The sequence below is a fragment of the Caenorhabditis elegans genome, chromosome III (genome assembly GCF_000002985.6).
Source record: "Caenorhabditis elegans chromosome III".
Classification (NCBI taxonomy): Eukaryota; Metazoa; Nematoda; class Chromadorea; order Rhabditida; family Rhabditidae; genus Caenorhabditis; species Caenorhabditis elegans.
In genome coordinates this window covers 175,994-194,432 of record NC_003281.10, presented here as the reverse complement: position 1 = coordinate 194,432, position 18,439 = coordinate 175,994, and the positions used below count along the sequence as shown (strand labels likewise).

Here is an 18,439-nt window from a genome sequence, read left to right as displayed (position 1 = left end):
GAAAAATGGTAAAAAATCAGATAAAAATATAGTTTGGATTGGTAAAAATGACACAAAAAAGGGAGAAAATTCAATAAATAAATAAAAAAAATTGAAATTTCATTTGAAAAGCCAACAGAAAAAAAAATTAAATATTGAATAAATATTATCACATTAAATACAGAAAATTGTGAAAAAAACCCAAAAAATTGATTTTTAGTGCAAAAACTGTCAAAATTTCGCATTTTTATCCAGAAAAATGTGAGGATTTTAACACAGAAAAAATGCCAAATTTCGCATTTTTATAAATATTTAGCCCGAAAATTCCAAAATTTTCCCATTTTCAAAATATCTTAAACCACGGGAAAACCCGTTTTTGCAGTATATACAGACAAACGGCACAGTAGAATAAGAAGCAGAAAAATAAAAGGAATTTTTCGGTGATTTCGCGTTGTTCGTACTTGGAGAGAAGCTTGCTGCTCGTCTGAAATTATGGAAAATTTGAATTTTTTGGGATTTTTTATTAAAAAATTATTAGTTTTCATCAATTTTCAGGATTTTTCATTGGAAAAAAGCCTGTTTTTTATTTTTTTCTTTAAATTTGAAACCCCTAAAAATAGAGAAACAACTTTTTTTTTGTCAATTTTTCTTTGAAAATTTGAATTTTTTGGGATTATTTTCTAAAAAAAATGAGTTTTTTCAAAAGGTTTTTTGGCTTTTTTTACTGAAATTTTCAAATTTTTGCCTGAATTTCATAAATCTCACCCCAATAAGTGCCTTTTGATTGTCATATTCGGAATGTGTATTCCCTAAAACTGACGAAGAATGTGCCAGCGTCGTCATTGTCTGCTCTCCGCCGCTCACGAGCTCCGCCATTTTTGCGTTGAGATCTGTTAGGGCTTTTGCGCGCTGAAAAATAATTTTTTTTCAAAAAATTTGTTTGGAGAAAATCGATTTTGGGTCTGCTAAATATTTAGCAGACCATACTTGGGTCTGCTAAACATTGAGCAGACCATACTTGGGTCTGCTAAACATTGAGCAGACCATACTTGGGTCTGCTAAACATTGAGCAGACCATACTTGGGTCTGCTAAACATTGAGCAGACCATACTTGGGTCTGCTAAACATTTAGCAGACCATACTTGGGTCTGCTAATCATTTAGCAGACCATACTTGGGTTTGCTAATCATTTAGCAGACCATACTTGGGTTTGCTAAATAATTAGCAGACCATACTTGGGTCTGCTACATATTTAGCAGACCATACTTGGGTCTGCTAAATAATTAGCAGGCCATTCTTGGTAATGAACATATTGAATTTCAAACATCCTCTGGCCGAAAAATGTGAAAAATCCACCAAAAAAGCGATGAAAACCTCGATTTTAGAACAAAAACCGAGTTTTCTCCGGTTTTTTTGCCACAATTGTAACGAATTTTAACGATTTTCTAGCTAAAAAAGCTTAAGAAATTCGTAAAATCCATTGAAAAAACTCAATTTTGAACAGAAATTCGAAAAAAATGAGAGTCTGCAAAACATAAAGATGCGAAAATCCGCGTTTTTATGGACATTTATCGATTTTTTTGGATGTTCAAGCTCCATACCACTTGTGGAGCCGCAATTTTAATATTTCCAGTTGCCATAGTCCCATCTCGCTTCATCAGCAGTGATCTCCGTTCTTCCTCGACTGAAAATTCAAATTTTTTCTCAATTTTTCTCTGATTTTTTGGAATTTTTTTTACCAATATCCTTTCGAATTTCTTCGGATCCCTCTTTCAACTTTCTCTGCAGAAAATTCATTTGTTTTTCGTGGCTTTCCACGTGGATTTTCACGGTTTTTTGGTCGTTTAGCGATGGAATCTGGAATTTTTTGGGTTTTTAGGAGAAAATTCTGGAAAATTCAGACGATTACATCTTTGCCGAGGGCTTTTAGGTCTGAAATTCGAGTTTGCATAGTTCTGAGCACCTTCTGTGCCTCTCTGACGTCATTCGCTAGCTGTTTCTTGTCATTTGAGCCATTTCTAAAATAAAAATGTTAAAATACTCGAAAATACTGAAAAAAAAACCAAGAAATATCACATTTTTAAACATAAAAAAAGTGATTTTTCGAATATTTCTTGGAGAAAAATCACATTTTTCACATTTTTTTCCAGAAAAATGCGAAATTTTCCATTTTTCTGCATTAAAAGCGATTTTTCAGATTATTTTGGGTATTTTAAAGTGCAAATTCCGTTTTTTTACCCAATTCTGACAACTTCCACCTTCTCCTTGGCAATTTCGAATATTCTATTGAGGCCCACGTGGAGGTACTCGGCCTCTTCCATTTTTTGCCGGCCCGTTTTTTGATCCATCTGGAAAAGTTTACAGATAAATAATAAAAAATAAACAATAGAGCCACGTGGCAAAATATATATATATATACATTTAATGGAAAAACCACGGTTTTCAGTGAGAAAAACTAATTTTAAAAGAAAAAAAAACAGAAAAATTCATGTTAAAGCTATGAAATATGAAAATTTGAAGAAAAAAAACAAGAAAACTAGCTACAGCTATAACAAAACATTCAAAAATGCAAAAAAATTAAAAATTTCAGTTAAATATTAAATCCGGCGGCTCGCATGCAGGCTTTATGGGCTTCGATCAGTTTTCCGCACTTCTCCTCGCCGTTTTCGATGATGCAAGCGTCACGGACCTGAAAATTGGGGTTATTTCATTTGTTTTGAATGGAAAATCATTTGAAAATGACGAAAAAGTGTGAAAATCTGGGGTTTTTAGCTAAGGAAAACGGGATTAGTGTAGTTTTGGGTCTGTTAAATATTTAGCAGACCCATTTTTTTTCGAATTTCTGTTCCAAATTGAGTTTTTTCAACGAATTTCACGAATTTTTCAGGTTTTCTAGTCAGAAAATCGCGGAAATTCTCGATTTTTGCTGTAAAAACCAAGAAAATTCCGTTTTTGAGGAAAAAATTAAGATTTTTCGAAATTGGGTCTGCAAAATGTTTAGCAGACCAAAATTGGGTATGCTAAATATTTAGCAGACCATACTGGGGTCTGCTAAATATTTAGCAGACCATACTGGGGTCTGCTAAATATTTAGCAGACCATACTTGGGTCTGCTAAATAATTAGCAGACCAAAGTTGGGTATGCTAAATATTTAGCAGACCAAAAATGGGTCTGCTAAATATTTAGCAGACCCATTTTTTTTCGAATTTATGTTCAAAATTGAGTTTTTTCCCAGAAATTCTCGATTTTTGATGCAAAAACTCGGAAAAATCAGTTTTGGATAGTCGAAATGTAAAATTTAGCGATTTTCAACCGCAAAATTGGAATTTTTCGCCATTTTTCCATTTTCCATCAAAACCTCACTCGTTTCGTTTCAGGACACGCGCAGCACGCTTTCAGCTTCTTCTCCGGTGCCACGCTGCCGGCTTCTGTGGATTTTTGTGGCTCTGCTGGCATTTTTTTGGGTGCTAAAATTATAGATTTTACAGATAAAAATGGAGTTTTAAAGATATTAAAAACGACATTCGCCAAAAATTTTCAGAAAATCGGATAAAAATTGCAGCTACAACTCCGTCAATATAATTCATGGAAAGAGTATCGTTGCAAAAAAAATGGGGGTCAAAGGGGGGAAATTTCAATGAATAATATCGATAATAAATAGGCAAAACACACACAAATCAGGCGGAAAATCTACTATTCTGATCGGTTTTTTTGGGGTGAGGATGGTACGAATTGGTAAAAAGAAATACCAGTGGTGCGGGGGGTTGGGGACGAAAATTTCTCGGAAAAAAATGGAAGAAATAAGGGATTTTTAGGACACAAACTTCAAGACAAGAGGCTCACAGAAAAAATTCAAAAAAATCGAATAAAAAAGAATTTAAGAGAAAATGTAGACCGTCGAGCGATTGATGTCCCAATTGTTGCAGCTGAGCACGCTGACAGCCTCTTCCTCACGGACTCCCATATCCTTGAGCTTGTCGACGAGAGCCTGGTATCCGGCGTTTTTCACGGCTCCCTTTGCGAATTTTGTCGTCCAGTACTCGGCGGTGGCCTGAAAAATGGTGGAAATTTAGTATATTAAGAGCATATTAGGCTATTATTCAGTTTATGTTGTCTATGTTTGTCTATTTTCTAGGCTACCTAAAGTTTTCAAGCGTGGAAATTGAGAAAATTCGAATGAAAACCAATTTTTTTTTTGAGATTTCTCGAGTTTTTACACTCACTGGAAACAACGAATTTTCGGGGAAATTCGAGTTTTTAGACTAAAAACAACTTCGCCAAATTTGTTGAGTTTTGGGTCTGCTAAACTTTTTTATAATTTCTTTTTGAAAAACAAATTTCGATATGAGCTGAAAAACTGATTTTTCTCGGCTTCTGGGACAAAAAGTGATGAATTTGAACGATTTCCTGGTTGAAAAACAAGAAAAAACCAGTAAATTCCGCGAAAAAAACTAAATTTAAAGGATAAATACGGGATTAGGGTCTGCTAAATATTTAGCAGACCATACTTGGGTCTGCTAATTATTTAGCAGACCATACTTGGGTCTGCTAATTATTTAGCAGACCATACTTGGGTCTGCTAAATATTTAGCAGACCATCGAAAACCACGTGGCGTTTCTACAAGCCTGCTAATTAGTTGGCAGACCCAAATTCTAAAGAAAATCGGCCAAATTCTGAAATTTCAGGGCAAAAATCAATAATTTTCCGAGAAAATCGTGCATTTCAGTGTAAAACAGTCAGAATTGTCTCCAAAATTCGGGAATTAACGAATTTTGCACGTTTCCCATCGAATTTTCTCAATTTTGACGCTTCAAAACTCGAGTTGGCCTGAAAAATGGGAAATTATAGATAATTTTTGGGGCAAAATACGCAAAAAAACACACAAAATAAGGGAAGATTTGGGTCTGCTAATTACTTAATTACTTAGCAGACCCATATTGATTTTTTAATCGGATTTCGCAATATTTTCCCCATTTTTCCGCGAATTTTCTGAATTTTCCACGCTGCTACCTTGAAAACTGCTGGCTTCTCCATGTATTGCTTGGCGACGACGGCATCTTGAGGATCCTTGGGCTCCGGTGTGCACATCAACGCCTGAATCGACAGGAGAACCGTGCGAAGAGTCAGCGAAGCGGCCCTGAAGTTGAAAATAAATTAAATTTTCCGATTTTAAAATAATAATCGCAATATTACCATTGATCCTTAAGAATATCGAGGCAAATGACGCCGGTCTGCGAGCTGACATTCGGGTGCCAGATTTTTGTGCTGAACTTGACCTGAAAAACCGCGATTTTTACACAAATTTCGACAATTTTCAAGCTTTCCAGGCAGAAAAACTCGTACATTTGGTGGCGAGAATGGATATTGGTCTGGAATCTTAATATCCAAATCGAACATTCCACCGGCGTATGGAGTGTCTGGTGGACCGCGGATGTGTCCCTGAAAACCGATAAAAATTGAGATTTCCGACACACAATTCGCGGCGTTTTACCTTGATTTCGGTGAGATTCTCGTTCAATATCTCGATCATAATTCCGGTTTCGCTGATTTCCGAGTTTGTGACGACCTCTTTGCATTCTCGTTGGAGTCTGTTGAATGCTATGTTCGACATGGTCTGAAAACGATGGAAAATAGTGGAAAAACTCTGAAAAATCGACGAAAATCATGAAGTTCAAGGAATTATCGAAAAAGCTTCGAGAAAGTCTGAAATTATCATCAAAATTATTCAAACACCAACTCATGATAAACAGGGCGCGCCGCGGAATTTCGGAGCATCGTTTGCAACTGAAATTTTTGTTTTTCCCCGAATTTCATCGATTTTTCATCGTTTTTCGTGAATAAAAATCAAAAATCATGTAGAAAAATGTTGAAAAACCAATTTTTATGCGAAAAATTGCTTAAATCACAGTAAAATTGAACAAAAACCCGGAAAAACCGGAGAAAACCGTGCGTTAAGTCGGAGCATCGTTGTCGCCGAGAAAAAACGGGTTCAAACGATCAAACCCGTGATCGGAAGTATCGATTCACAGATTGATTAAGTTTTTATAGGAATTTTAGTTTTTGCATCATGATTTTTCTCAAAAAAGAAAATTGAACGTTTTTGCCGAAATACTTCTAATTTTCTCAAGGTTTAGAGGGAATTTCCATTTGTTTATTGAGAAACCCGTTCAGAAAATATCTAGAATTGATTGAAATCTTCAAAAAAAATCTTGCCAGGGAACAATTAGGTCTGCTAATTAATCAGCAGACCCAAATTTCAAAAATCCGCGTTTTTCTTCGTTTTTTTCCCAATTACTCTACTGAAATTCTCTGTTTTTCAGCCCAAAAATGTCTCGAAGCCGTTCCGCAGCTGCCAGCTCCTCTCAAAAGCCGGACGATATGGACCTAATGTCGCCGGACGGCTCGGCGAGCTCCCCATCGGCCCCAAACACGCCAGCGACGAATTCCGGCGGATTTAGCTCGGATAGAAAGAAGGCGACGCACTTGAGGTGTGAACGGCAGCGAAGAGAAGCTATAAATGTTTGTTGAAGCTTGGAAATTCGTGGAAAAAAGCTAAAATTTCAACTTTTCAGAGCGGATACAGTGATTTAAAGGATTTAATTCCTCAGACAACGACTTCGCTGGGATGTAAAACTACAAACGCCGCGATTTTATTCAGGTACTGGCTGAAAATACTGAAAAATTGAAGGAAAAATAACTGGAAAACATAAAAATTTGGGTCTGCTAAATATTTAGCAGACCATAGTTGGGTCTGCTAAATAATTAGCAGACCATACTTGGGTCTGCTAAATAATTAGCAGACCATAGTTGGGTCTGCTAAATAATTAGCAGACCAACGTGGATTTAGCATACCCAAATTGCGAAATTATCGAATTTTGATGACAATTTCAAGTTTTTTACATTAAAAAGCACGATTTTTTTCAAGAATTTCGTGTTTTTCAGCGGGAAAAATCACAATTCCAGTCTGCTAAGCCCATTTTTTGCTTAAAAACCTTCAAAATTCTGCAAATTTCCCCGAAAATTCAATAATTTCCAGAGCCTGCGACTTCATGTCCCAACTGAAAACCGACATCTCCGACGCCGACAAGCAACTGGCCCAGCTCAACGCACAAGCGGCCGCACTGGAAATGATTGCCTCAGAGTACGAGCAGATGGCTTCTTCGGTTCCTGACGCCGGCCAGTCCACGATTCAAGTCAAAATGGTTAGAATTTACTGAAATTTCCAGATTTTTAAGTCGAAATTCTCCAACTTTCAGCTCCAACTTCTCCTCGACGACTGCTTCACCTCGTTCTCCTCCCAAGTGGACTTCACCACGTACGCAACGATCACCAGAACGCTCCTGTCGTGGGTGGAGAGCCTGGCGCCAAATGCGGAGCCATTCAAGTCGACAGCCGGAAAAATGGTCACAATGCCCTTCACTTCGCCATAGTATTGAGAAGAATTTCCAGATTTTTAATCAACAAATGTATTATTCAACGCGTAAAAATGAAATTTAACAACAAAAAAGAAAATAGTTTGGAACATAAAATTAACTTTTGGTAGTTAATTGAAGAACTCGATCCAGAAGCTTCTGAGTAACTTCAGTGGACATTTCTGTGAACAAGTCAGAGGTTCTAACTTGTCTGGCCTTCTCTGTAGTCTCAATGGTTGAAATCGCGTGGTTCATGAGTTTCTCCAATTGAAATTTGTCAGCCAACCAAATCTTTGTTACATGATCGATTTCCGTGGATTTGAGAAGATGATTCTCTACGGAACTCGTAACGAACGGAACCATGAAACGATCAGCCAATTCCAGAAGTTTCTTGGCATTACTGTCCGTCGGGAAGTCATTTCCCGGGTGAATAATGGCTAAGAAAGCCTTCATATCGTCTGCCGAAACATCACTGATCTTGAATTCATTCTTCTGCTTCTCCTCACTTTCAAACTCAAACAACCCGCGGAAGAACTCGGAATGATACGAGAGGAACTGTAAAAAAATCACTTATTGAAGAAAATCAAATTATTTTATTCAGCTTACAGCTTTATTAACATGAAGCTTCGTATCTTCAACTAGAAGAATTGCATCAGAATTTTCGGATTTTGTCAAAAATTGAGATTTAATAAGAGTCAAATTGAGCTTGACGTAGTTATTGATGTGGCCGGGGATGTAATGTACAGATATGAGCTCATTCAATTCTTACGCCATAACGTCAATTTTTCTGCCCTGTAGCATAACGTATCCTTTTACTCCTTCCACGCCTTGTTCTTTCAGGTCACTCCAATTGAATCTCAACTGGAGAAGATTGTCATTGCGATAACAACCCCTGAAAAATAAAAGATAATCATTTACTATATATAAAGCGCGTGTCCTTCTGTCCCTATGTAGTTTGATCTCTGATCAGAGCAACGAAATTTTGGGAAACCTTATGCTAAATGCGCAGCAGACATCGATCGAGGTCCGCGATAGACACCGTATATCTTATGTGTTTTCTCAAAAAAGTCGGGGGCCGCGCCGTAGGTGCGGTCCACGGCTGGTTTAACATAATACAACTATGTTGCTTTAGTAATAGAATTTTTGCGATTTTGTTTCCTTTTTCCTATTTTTTTTCTCTTATCAGCGCATGCATCAGTTGACACTTTGAATATTTTTTAAACACTTTCAGCACGTTCTTAAATTTTCAGGAAAAAACAGAAAAGAAATTTATTTTTATTGTTTTCGTATGTTTTTTAATCTTAAAATTACCATTTCAATCCATTTATATATTCTTCCCAACAATTGTGTTTAAGAGCACCTTCGCACACGATCACTTCATCAGCCATTTTAAGTTTGAGAACTGAAAATTTAATAAATTTATTTTAATTGCGACTGTGAGCGAGATCGATCCAAGATTTGACAAAACTTGAAGGAAAAGTTGAGAAAAAAACACATTTAAATCGGAAATTCAACTTGAAACAACTTGAAACAAGAGAAACGAAAAAATAGCAAGAAATGCCGTTAAAAAACAAAATTAAAGCATTTTTCGTTTTCAAAATTTGTTTCGTTTTAGAGACTACGGTATGCAAAGTGTTTGCACACTTTTTGTGCAAACACATTAACGTACGTCTGCATACCATAGTTTTAATGTTTAAAAAATTAAATGTGTAAAAAAACTACGATCACACAAATTTCTCATAATTTATTTTTGATCTATCTGTTGAACTTGACTTTGCCCCCAATCTTGTTTTTCGATAATATATTTCAAATTTTATTCAGAAATAAAATTAAGGAAAAACTTCAGATTCACTTTTTTCAAATTACACCACTGCATATAATTTTTCTGAAGGGACCTTGTAAAACGTTTTTATTTAAAAAGACAACTAATTTTTGGAAATTTTCTAAAACATTCGTCCCCTTTTGCGAACTTCCGAAAACTTTGCCTAATTTTTTTCAAATTTTCCCTCAACTTTTCACAACTTTTCCCAACTTTTTCCTATCTTTCCTCCAACTTTCCTTAATTTTTTTAAAAACTTTCCCCAATTTTCCCAAATTTTCCCCAACTATCTTTTTATTAAATACATGATGTTTTTCATTTTATTTCAAAAAATTGAATCAATTTAAAAATTATTTTCAGGAAACATCAGTTATCATTTGAAAACCGGGTAGCCAGTAAAACTGTGCATAATATTTCGGAAAAAGTTCATCTTCCGTCCAGTTCCGAATAATTTCCGACACGTGGATGATGATGGGGATCTGGAAAATAAAAATTTATTGAAAATCTGAAGCAGACCCAAAAAAAGCTCACATATTTCGGAATAGGATGTGCATCAACCCAAATTTCCTCATCAAAAACCACCAATAACGGGCGGCCCAGAGATTTTCGATTTTTCTTCATCTGAACTTTGCATTGTTTCAAATTATCGATTATTTGCGCCACGTCACATTTTTCTGTGACGTCATCGGTCATAGAGTCTAACGTCATCATCAACCTATTTTGAGACTCTTCGGATAGTGTATTATCGATTTTTGGAGCTTGGGTCCCGCCACGAATGGAAATTGTATTGAGTTTCTGAGCGGTGCAGTACTTGGGATCGGCATGGAGATAACTTCCTGAAAAATTTGTTGTTAACTCACAATTTTTTAAAATTTAGGCAAGAAATTTGAATTTCCCGTGACGTTTTACGCCCAGCCATCAAATGCCATAAACGGTAGTCGGTGTTTGCGTACTTCTGAAGCTACAGTAACCCAACATTTTTGAATTTTGAGCTAGAGACCCCAACTAAAATCCTACTAAACTCAAATTTCACGCTGATTTCGAATTTCATTTTATTTTTGTGAAAAAATTCCATTTTCCGTGTTAAAACACTACATTTTGCTACAATGCGAGGGTTTTGAGTATTTTAACGCAAAAATTCAAATTCCTTGTCACTTTTCACCCACAGGACCCAAATTCCAAAGCTAGGCTATTAAATGATTTGGTGTTTTGGGTTACGGTAATCGGTGTTTGCGTACTCTCGAAGCTACAGTAACCCAAAACTGCAAATTTTAAGCTAGAGACCCCGAAAAAAAACTATTTCAGACCTGATTCCAAATTCTTAACCTAAAAAATTCCAAGACTCACCAATACCAAACGGAGTAACCGCTACCAGGTGGCTCCTGTACTTTTTGAGCTCCCCAACAAACTTCTCATTGGAAACCACAACCACATAGCGAGAAGACCACCAAAATGAGCTGAGTGGCCCGTATTTTGTATTGAGGAAGTCTAGAAGTTCTCGGAAGTTTGAAGTTTTGCTGAAAACAAAAATTTCAAAAAAAAATTTTTGGATTTTTTTTTGGAAAATTTCAAAAATTCAAAAAAGTTTCCCAGACCTCTTAATATCCTCAAAATGCCCTTTAAACTCTTTTTCCACACGTTCTCCCGGTAATTTCACCATTTCCGGAATCTCCTCAGCACTTGATACATTAAGCTTCATACCCGGAATTGTGGTGTAGTCAAACGGTTTTGGCTGGAATTTTTAGATTTTTCAAATTTTTCAGATTTTTCAAATGAAAAATTGCTTGAAACTCACTTTGGGCAACCAATTCCATATTGCAAGAAAAACAAAAAATCCCGCGAAATTTAAAGTGAAATACAGTATTACTTGAATCATTTTGTGTCGTACAAAAAAAGTACAAAAAAATCAATAAAATAGTTAGTAGGAGGACAAATAAATATGTGATATTCTTATCAGTTGGCAACAAATTGATAAGAAAATCGTGTAGTCTAGTTAAGGGTACCATACTTAAACAGGAAAAAAAAAACTCTTGAAAGTCGCGATTTCAAGCTGAAATATAAAATCAGGGAAAACTTTCTGAATTTTTTTACATAGCAGTTTGGAATCAGTGGAAAACCTTAAAGGTTGGATTAGACCACTTCAGGCTTCTATTGGCCACTACTGATCTACCCAGGATGGAGAATTATAACAAGAACTGGAGCAAGTACAGTGGATAAGTTTATTAGATTATTGTAAAATTCAATAGAATTGTTGCTCATAGACTTCATGTACATCACGTCCATCATAAAACCGTCTCTTCCCAATTTTTTCACTCGTCAGCTTCCCCACATTGTGTATGTTAATGTTGACAGTTCTCGTTACGTCTCTGGAACTCAATTCTGTTACAAAAGGTGTAAAATTAAGAAACTAACCCTGGCTTGACCGGATAATGTCCAAGATCAACTCTAAGCTCTCGATTTTTCCCATCATTAGAGCAAGAGTGAACCATGATCATATAAATCTCGAATTCTTTCTGAAATATGGAGTTTATAAAAAGTTACAAAGGTATGTTTTCTACATCAAAGGGTCCGTCATTTGTATCTTGGGCTTCAGCTCTGTACGTGTGTGGAGCATGGGATTGAACGGGAGCCATGTGGGAAATTGGATCGTCGCTGAGGCTTTTGCTACTTTTCTGAATAATTTTTCAGCGAATCTCACCCATTGTACTTGTCCCACTCGTAAATAATCATTTTGTATTGGAATTTTGGAAGATTACAGAAAAGCTGGCCATTGAAATGGAACTTGGTCAGAGCATCTACGCTGACAAGAAGAAAAACAGCGAAACTGACAAGGCGAATCATTGTCGAATGGCCAGAGAAGAGAGAGGCGCTGAATTTATGCACAGTGTCAAATTGAATTAACCTTCTGGTCCCCGTCATCATGGGAATGATTGCCTACTGCTTGGCAGCCCTGTTCAACCATAAATGTTCCTATTTGATTTTCCAAATAAAACCTATAAGACTAAAATACATACCTAGAAGGCGTTCTAACTGGCGAGTGAAACCAGGTGAAGTATATTAAGTTGTTCAAACTTTTAATCATTCTAACATTCATTTGGCAAGAGCTCTTCAGCAGAACAGAGTTTTTACGGGAAATTTGACTTTTGTACATTTTGAAATAAAGTTTATGCCAATTTCAAACTTTCGTTTCATCAATAGGCTTTTGGGCTTCATGCATTGGCTCCACGGTAGTAGGTTTTCTATCCAATACTGTATTAATAAAACGGTTCAATTTAAAATCCACAAATAAACTTTTCAAAGCCTTTCGGTTGCATCCCAAGTAGGAAACTTGTACGATCAATGGAATAAATATCACATCTGCTTTAACAGAATATGCGAACATAATAAAAACTAGATTTTCTTTATTTATGTGTGCGACCGCGTATCATATAACACAAAAACCTCACAACCTGAAACCAAACGATAGCAACGGAGCCTACGGCCACCAAGTTTACTGTGCTCTCCTCCCAAAAACAATTTTATCAAGCTTTCTTCAAAAAACCCTCTTTTAAATAGCATAAGCCCAGTTGCGGAGGAGATCACAACCCGTGGAGGACCGCAAACAGCATAAGTCCAGTTCAGAAGCCCAATCCATAAATTTCGGTCGGGAACCATTCCCATACTGCGGGGGCCAAATGCTAATTCGATTTGATACCATCGGATGGTATAAATTCAGCGTCATTCTCTTCTCTAGCCATTCGACAATGATTCGCTTCGTTAGTTTGGCTTTCCTTCTTCTAGTCCGTGTAGATGCTCTAACGAAGTTCCATTTTAACGGACAATTTCACTGCAGCCTTCCGAAATTTCAATACAAGATGACTATTTGGGAGCATGACACAGTTACTAGGTGAAATTCGATAAAAAGAAATTATGAAATAGCAAAATAACGTGTTTTCTTTTCAGCGACGACAAAATTTCCCACAATGATTGGATGATAGAATCAAAAGCATGTTCACAGCTGAAGCCGAGGATACAGACGAAAATGTATATAGCAAACAGTGTTTCAAACCTTTTGATAAACTACTTATTTCAGAAACAGTTCGAGGTTTATATGCTCCTCGATCACACCTGCACAAAAAATGGAACATATACAACGTTGAGATATACGCTTGGATATTTTAAAGTCATGGAAGGGTTAGTCTCCTCATTTCACGGTTTTTATTGAACTTTTTTGCAGAGAAGTAACTAAAAGTTACAAAATTTACTTAGATGATGTTGAACCTGCGACGATTAACGTGCCTGGAAAGTAACTACTTGGATGAAGTACAAGAAGTCCATGTGCTATTCTATTCTATTGAGCATTAAAAAAAATTAATAAACTTTAATGGTTTGTTATCATTCGTGTTTTAATTTTCCATCCGGGGTAAAGCAGTGGGTAGTGGCGATCAATAACAGCCTGGAGTAGTCAAATGAAACCCTCATATTAACCAATCAGTGAACCTTATGTCGTTGGATACTCCCATGTTTTATAACAGTGGCTCTTAAATTTTCAAAACGAGATTTCAAAGGGGCCTATATGAACTGGAACTCTTTCAATAGTCCATGGTTCTAGTGAACCAATACTAAGTGATTGGTAACAAGGGTGTCAATGTCCCGTAAAAATTACAAAAACGGGACAACGGGACAAACGAGACAACGGGACTTGACACCCTTAATTGGCAATAATTTTTAGATTTTCCAAACTGCATATACATTGAATGTAATCTCAATTTTCAACGTTGTCACCGATTAATCTATAAAAATCGATATCATTATGGTAATTCAAAAAAGTTAATCTGAAGCCAGCTATTAATTGTTTTTGGTCAAACAGAAAAAGTGCGAAAAATATATTACACAGTTTAAATTTTTTACTGAATTATTTTAATTATCTGAATAAAGTACATTGGAAAAAAATCCTTCTAGCCTGCCTTTAAAATGTGTTTCTTTTTCACCTGTTTCAACAAATCTATTATTGGAAAGTGAAACAGGTGAAAGTGAGCAAAGCTTCAAGTTCTCACTCAACACAGCCCATTCTCAGCTTTACAATGAATGCAACTACAACTTACAATTTTTTATTCGATAAATCTTCTAATATCGATTTCATCATAATGGGAATAATGTCGTTGACCAATGTAAGAACGGGCAAGTCTTCAAGGAATTTGATCAACTTTTTAAGAACATCTTCCACGTCTGTTATGAAAATATTGAACACCTTAAAATTGTCAGGAAGATTCAGTACTTCTCTCAAAACTTTTGTGATCGTCTTCATAGAAAGATCTTCTAAATTAGTATATCGAAGTTTTTCCAATAAATCTGAAAATATTGTGCTGAAGTAAACATTTTTTTAATTCAAAACCTAATTCAAAACTCACATTCAACATTGTCAAATGTTTTTCCCACGTCGGATTTTTCTGAGTCTGTGAAGTTGCCCATGATCTTCTCTACGTTTTCGTGAATTTCTTCAATAGCTGTTTTAAGAGCACTCAATTTAGTCTAAAAAAGCTCGAAAAACATTTGTAGGAATTAGAATATGAGCGGTCCAGCAGCCCACAAGATTCTCACACCGAAAAGTTGGTTTTGTTCCTGTAAAACGGTGGCAATGAAAATTAGAGAAATGCCAAAAAAAATTAGGCTTACCTGAGGAGCAGCAGCCGCCAACATTTCAGATGTGAGTGAGTGACCACACTAAGTCGTCCAGCCTAGACCAACTAAGACGTTCCCACCCACCGCATGTGACCTCTTTACAGCTGGTGTGCACAGGGTGGTCCATAACTAGTGGTCATCCTGTAGAGGGGAGGTATTGCGATGGTCAAACAAAGAAGGAGGATTGGTGACGTCATTAATGGCCTGGGAGCCTTGCAATTGAGATTGGATGGTGGGGGACAGAGATGTGCGGCACTTGGAAAATTTCGGCACATCGGCACATGCCCGCCTAATAAATATATATAACCAACATATTGTGAACGTATAGTTCAGTTCTATTGTTTACTATTCTCTCTATTATTACTATCGCATTTCCCATCTGTCTTTGTGTAATAGAGGTCACTCATCTGGCCTGCCCTCTTAGTGTTCTACCCCTTCAATATATTCATTCTATACATCAGCTGGCGAGTGAGAGGTGACCCATCTCCTCTCTCTCTCTCTCCATCCGGCCTATTTAATCAATAAATACATGTATTAAAACACTATATTTAACAATCATAAACAGATAATGAGGTACCATTATCTTCCGTTTATAATATACTACTCTACTATTTATCACATTAACACCCAATGCAAGGTACTGCATTAGACTGTTACAATCTACACCTCATACTTGATATCTACTGATGTTAATGCTAAGCTGATTTGGAATCCGGATCACGAGGATCAACAGGAATTGTACGCTTTGCTCTTATGTCCATGGGGGTCCCAGCTGGCCAGGACCAGGATACTATATTGCAAATCCAGTGCAACAGCAGCGTAACTACGCCATTGAAGGGGAGTGCAGAACCAGTACAAATATTTTCTGAGAACTCAGAAGAATCCACCTAAAATTATGAATATCTATTTTTTATTTCGCTGATTTCTGATTCAAATAAAACATTATCAATTAAATGGTGTGTAATTGTGTAAATTATGAAGAACACGTCACTTTTCAGTTTTTCTTAAATAAAACATTGAAAAATGTAACATGTGATCGAAAAGATTATTGTAACAGGGGATGTAGCACTGCCACGCAAGAGATCGCAAGTTAAATCCCACCTCACACCAAAGGCTCACCAAACCGGCTCCGAAAGTGGGTAGCACATTTAGTTCACGAAAGGTGAATCGGTCATACCCCTAGTCCCGGCACGGCTTCAATTCAGACTAGAAGATATATAAACGCCACCAGTAAACCTGATGAATCTCTTGCCCACAGGAGGCTTTGTCGGCTCACCATTAAACCAAACGGACAACCTTTACCTTTTGTACCAATTTTGCAAAATTAAAAAAAAACTGTTCTTTTTACAAAACTCATCTGAAAGTCCATGCTTGAATCCCTAGGGTTATCTATATAAAATTCACTTCCCCTTTGAAAAATTTCGACCGATTTTTAATGTTCCATTTCCCTTGCCAATAAAACCAACGACGGTTTCCCAGACACGGGGAGGCGGATTCCTAATCGAATTAGGACACTTTTCGGGGTATAAATTCTCCTCCAAGTGGCATAGATGCTCACTATCAACCATCATCATGAGAAGCCTCCTGGTAAGTCTAAAATTCCTGTTCCCGCTAAATTCGCAAAACTTTCCCTCTTTCAGATTGTGCTCTTCCTCGTATTCGCTGCCGCAAGTGCATGGGACTTTTTGGATTCGTCCGCTCGAAATTTCGATGAAGCTCCAGAGTCTAAAAACGCCACTGAAGGATGTGTGTGGATGAAAAACTGTTTCCGCCACATCACCAGTGCAACAACAACCTCTGCAAACGATGGCCACGCCACTTCCAGGAAAGTCCAGTTGTCGCTCCACTTAGAACAGATGAAGGCCCGATAATTATGGATGGCTGTGGATTTTCGGGCTGCCAGTATCCATATGTTTGCAGAAAGCATGGCTGCGAACTTCCTCCTCGCTCTTCGAAGAACTTCTTCGGACCATGCCCAATCAGATGCCCAGATGGTATGGCCTGTGTCAATGGTGTCTGCCAAGGTTTCTAAATGAGATCATGTTATCATTTTATTTGACAATAAAGTTATTTAATATCATGCAAATTGTTTCTCATTTCTGCTTTGTGGATTGAACTAGAAAATGGGGAGGCCTTCATCGTCGGCCTTGCTGAGGCCCGCTGCAATCGTCGGAAGGCCGCCGAAGGTGCACTAGTTGGCCTAGTTAGACCTAGGCTCGGATGATCCGGGCCGCGTAGTAATGACAGAGTCTTGAGAATTTAGATAGATTTTGCCAAAAAAGATATCGAAGGGAAAATGAGTAGTTTCGTTTTTCCCCGGATTGCATGCAAAGAGACAAAAAAAAAGAGCAACTATCAGCATAATTATATTTCCCGCATTCATTGTGTGTTGTTTGAATGAACATGCATTAGTACTGCAATGAGAGCTTGTAACGGTCTGTATCGATAGTATCGATCAGCTTTTAGCGCGACAATAGTCTCAACAAACGTTCAATTCTGGGAAACGCTGGAGTAGTCATCATCGGATCGATAACATGTGCATCCCGCGCGTTGGTCAAAATATTCGTATGCATCTGACTAACATCATCATTAACCATCATGGGCTTGCTATCCTTTCTAACTCGCTTTTTCTTAATCGAGTTCATTATTGCATTGTTAGTGCTATTAGCTTTTCTAGGTGTGAATGCTATAATTACTATCTTTGTGGAATATCTCGAAAGGGTTATCAATGGCGCTTCGGAGGAGGAAAAAGAAAGGTTAGTGTTCACAGTTATAATTTTTATTTTTTAATAATTTTTTCTCAGAAAAGAGCAGATCAAAAAACGTTACCAATTAGACGAGTATGTTGATGATGGTAGGTAAGTTAGTTGAAGTTACCGTAAAAACTTCATTTTTTAAAATTTCATGCCAGAATGTAAAATCTGTTTTGAAAAGTATGAGGTCACTGGAAATCGAAGCCCTAGGGTTTTTAACTGTGGCCACACGTATTGTGAAAGTTGCATTCAGGTTTGCAAACATCAATTCCAAATCAAGTGCCCGTTTTGCACAACAACCTCATACCAAATTAATTTCTCTACTAACAAATTAATCCTAGAAGTTCTTAACGGGAAATCTAAGGATACGCTGAGTTGTACCAGCTGCCAGCTGACCTATTCTTCACAAACGTTCCCCAGAATCCATCCGTCCTGTGGTCATAGTGTCTGTGAGGATTGTAAAGAGCCGTTTTGCAAAATTTGCAAAACTGAGGAAGACAGAGTAGTAGAAATGATACTAGTTCGAAATGGATGAAATTCTACAGAGTGCCCATCAACCACACAATCCGAGATTTGCTGGAGGAATAAGATGTAACTAACTGCCTAACTGCATTTATAATTCTTAACAAACAATGATAGTACCCCTGACTGGTTTAAAATTTTTCAAAAACGATGAATAAATATTAATCATTTCTTATCAGTTACTATGTACATCAAAAAAGTGCTTCCAATAACAGTTGATAAGCAAATAACTTCCGTTGTTGGGTCATTTAGACATTCTCTAATTTGCTACCTGGTGCTATACAAAAAGTT

The 18,439-nt window shown here is 36.9% G+C and overlaps 8 protein-coding genes, 2 non-coding genes and 1 pseudogene across 11 annotated transcripts; 3 read left to right on the top strand and 8 right to left on the bottom strand.

The window, feature by feature from the left end:
* Positions 1-83: 83 nt before the first annotated feature.
* Positions 84-2,330, bottom strand: sec-20 (Sec20 C-terminal domain-containing protein). The gene is made up of 6 exons (NM_064775.5): positions 2,218-2,330; positions 1,889-1,997; positions 1,719-1,836; positions 1,581-1,663; positions 745-888; positions 84-463 (listed from the first exon to the last, which is right to left on the bottom strand). Exons 1-6 carry the CDS (start codon positions 2,325-2,327, stop codon positions 323-325), a joined length of 705 nt encoding a protein of 234 aa, NP_497176.2. The 5' UTR covers positions 2,328-2,330; the 3' UTR covers positions 84-322.
* A 121-nt stretch (positions 2,331-2,451) lies between these two features.
* Positions 2,452-3,447, bottom strand: cox-17 (Cytochrome c oxidase copper chaperone). The gene is made up of 2 exons (NM_064774.5): positions 3,344-3,447; positions 2,452-2,668 (listed from the first exon to the last, which is right to left on the bottom strand). The coding sequence occupies exons 1-2, from the start codon at positions 3,434-3,436 to the stop codon at positions 2,570-2,572; spliced, it is 192 nt and encodes a 63-aa protein (NP_497175.1). The 5' UTR covers positions 3,437-3,447; the 3' UTR covers positions 2,452-2,569.
* On the top strand, positions 2,608-2,628 carry 21ur-15576. The gene has a single exon (NR_052034.1).
* Positions 3,448-3,485: 38 nt separating the features above from the next.
* On the bottom strand, positions 3,486-5,595 carry ubc-20 (UBC core domain-containing protein). The gene is made up of 5 exons (NM_064773.7): positions 5,473-5,595; positions 5,325-5,420; positions 5,175-5,257; positions 4,992-5,118; positions 3,486-4,031 (listed from the first exon to the last, which is right to left on the bottom strand). Exons 1-5 carry the CDS (start codon positions 5,590-5,592, stop codon positions 3,858-3,860), a joined length of 600 nt encoding a protein of 199 aa, NP_497174.1. The 5' UTR covers positions 5,593-5,595; the 3' UTR covers positions 3,486-3,857.
* Positions 5,596-6,301: 706 nt separating this feature from the next.
* mxl-2 (Max-like protein homolog 2) lies at positions 6,302-7,484 on the top strand. The gene is made up of 4 exons (NM_064772.7): positions 6,302-6,500; positions 6,554-6,639; positions 7,018-7,183; positions 7,238-7,484. Exons 1-4 carry the CDS (start codon positions 6,309-6,311, stop codon positions 7,409-7,411), a joined length of 618 nt encoding a protein of 205 aa, NP_497173.1. The 5' UTR covers positions 6,302-6,308; the 3' UTR covers positions 7,412-7,484.
* Positions 7,485-7,510: 26 nt separating this feature from the next.
* btb-1 lies at positions 7,511-8,781 on the bottom strand (annotated as a pseudogene). The gene is made up of 3 exons: positions 8,705-8,781; positions 8,000-8,285; positions 7,511-7,948 (listed from the first exon to the last, which is right to left on the bottom strand). Coding segments are annotated over exons 1-3 (801 nt in total).
* Positions 8,782-9,488: 707 nt separating this feature from the next.
* Positions 9,489-13,170, bottom strand: F40G9.5 (uncharacterized protein). Its single transcript, NM_001393247.1, has 5 exons — positions 11,008-13,170; positions 10,808-10,944; positions 10,560-10,729; positions 9,744-10,048; positions 9,489-9,691 (listed from the first exon to the last, which is right to left on the bottom strand). Exons 1-5 carry the CDS (start codon positions 11,086-11,088, stop codon positions 9,569-9,571), a joined length of 816 nt encoding a protein of 271 aa, NP_001379946.1. The 5' UTR covers positions 11,089-13,170; the 3' UTR covers positions 9,489-9,568.
* Positions 11,418-12,053, bottom strand: F40G9.15 (TransThyretin-Related family domain; the record flags this gene model as incomplete). The annotated part of the gene is made up of 4 exons (NM_001393246.1): positions 11,418-11,578; positions 11,625-11,725; positions 11,771-11,864; positions 11,911-12,053. 4 exons carry the CDS (start codon positions 12,051-12,053, stop codon positions 11,452-11,454), a joined length of 465 nt encoding a protein of 154 aa, NP_001379945.1. The 3' UTR covers positions 11,418-11,451.
* Positions 13,171-14,292: 1,122 nt separating the features above from the next.
* Positions 14,293-14,891, bottom strand: F40G9.6 (DUF148 domain-containing protein; the record flags this gene model as incomplete). The annotated part of the gene is made up of 3 exons (NM_064769.3): positions 14,293-14,543; positions 14,603-14,723; positions 14,793-14,891. 3 exons carry the CDS (start codon positions 14,889-14,891, stop codon positions 14,293-14,295), a joined length of 471 nt encoding a protein of 156 aa, NP_497170.1.
* Positions 14,892-15,537: 646 nt separating this feature from the next.
* F40G9.20 lies at positions 15,538-15,557 on the bottom strand. Its single transcript, NR_052033.2, has one exon. It is a non-coding gene; the product is annotated as an Unclassified non-coding RNA F40G9.20 (non-coding RNA).
* A 1,060-nt stretch (positions 15,558-16,617) lies between these two features.
* Positions 16,618-18,161, top strand: F40G9.14 (RING-type domain-containing protein; the record flags this gene model as incomplete). Its single annotated transcript, NM_064768.5, has 4 exons — positions 16,618-16,897; positions 17,551-17,629; positions 17,678-17,727; positions 17,785-18,161. 4 exons carry the CDS (start codon positions 16,618-16,620, stop codon positions 18,159-18,161), a joined length of 786 nt encoding a protein of 261 aa, NP_497169.1.
* Positions 18,162-18,439: the final 278 nt, after the last annotated feature.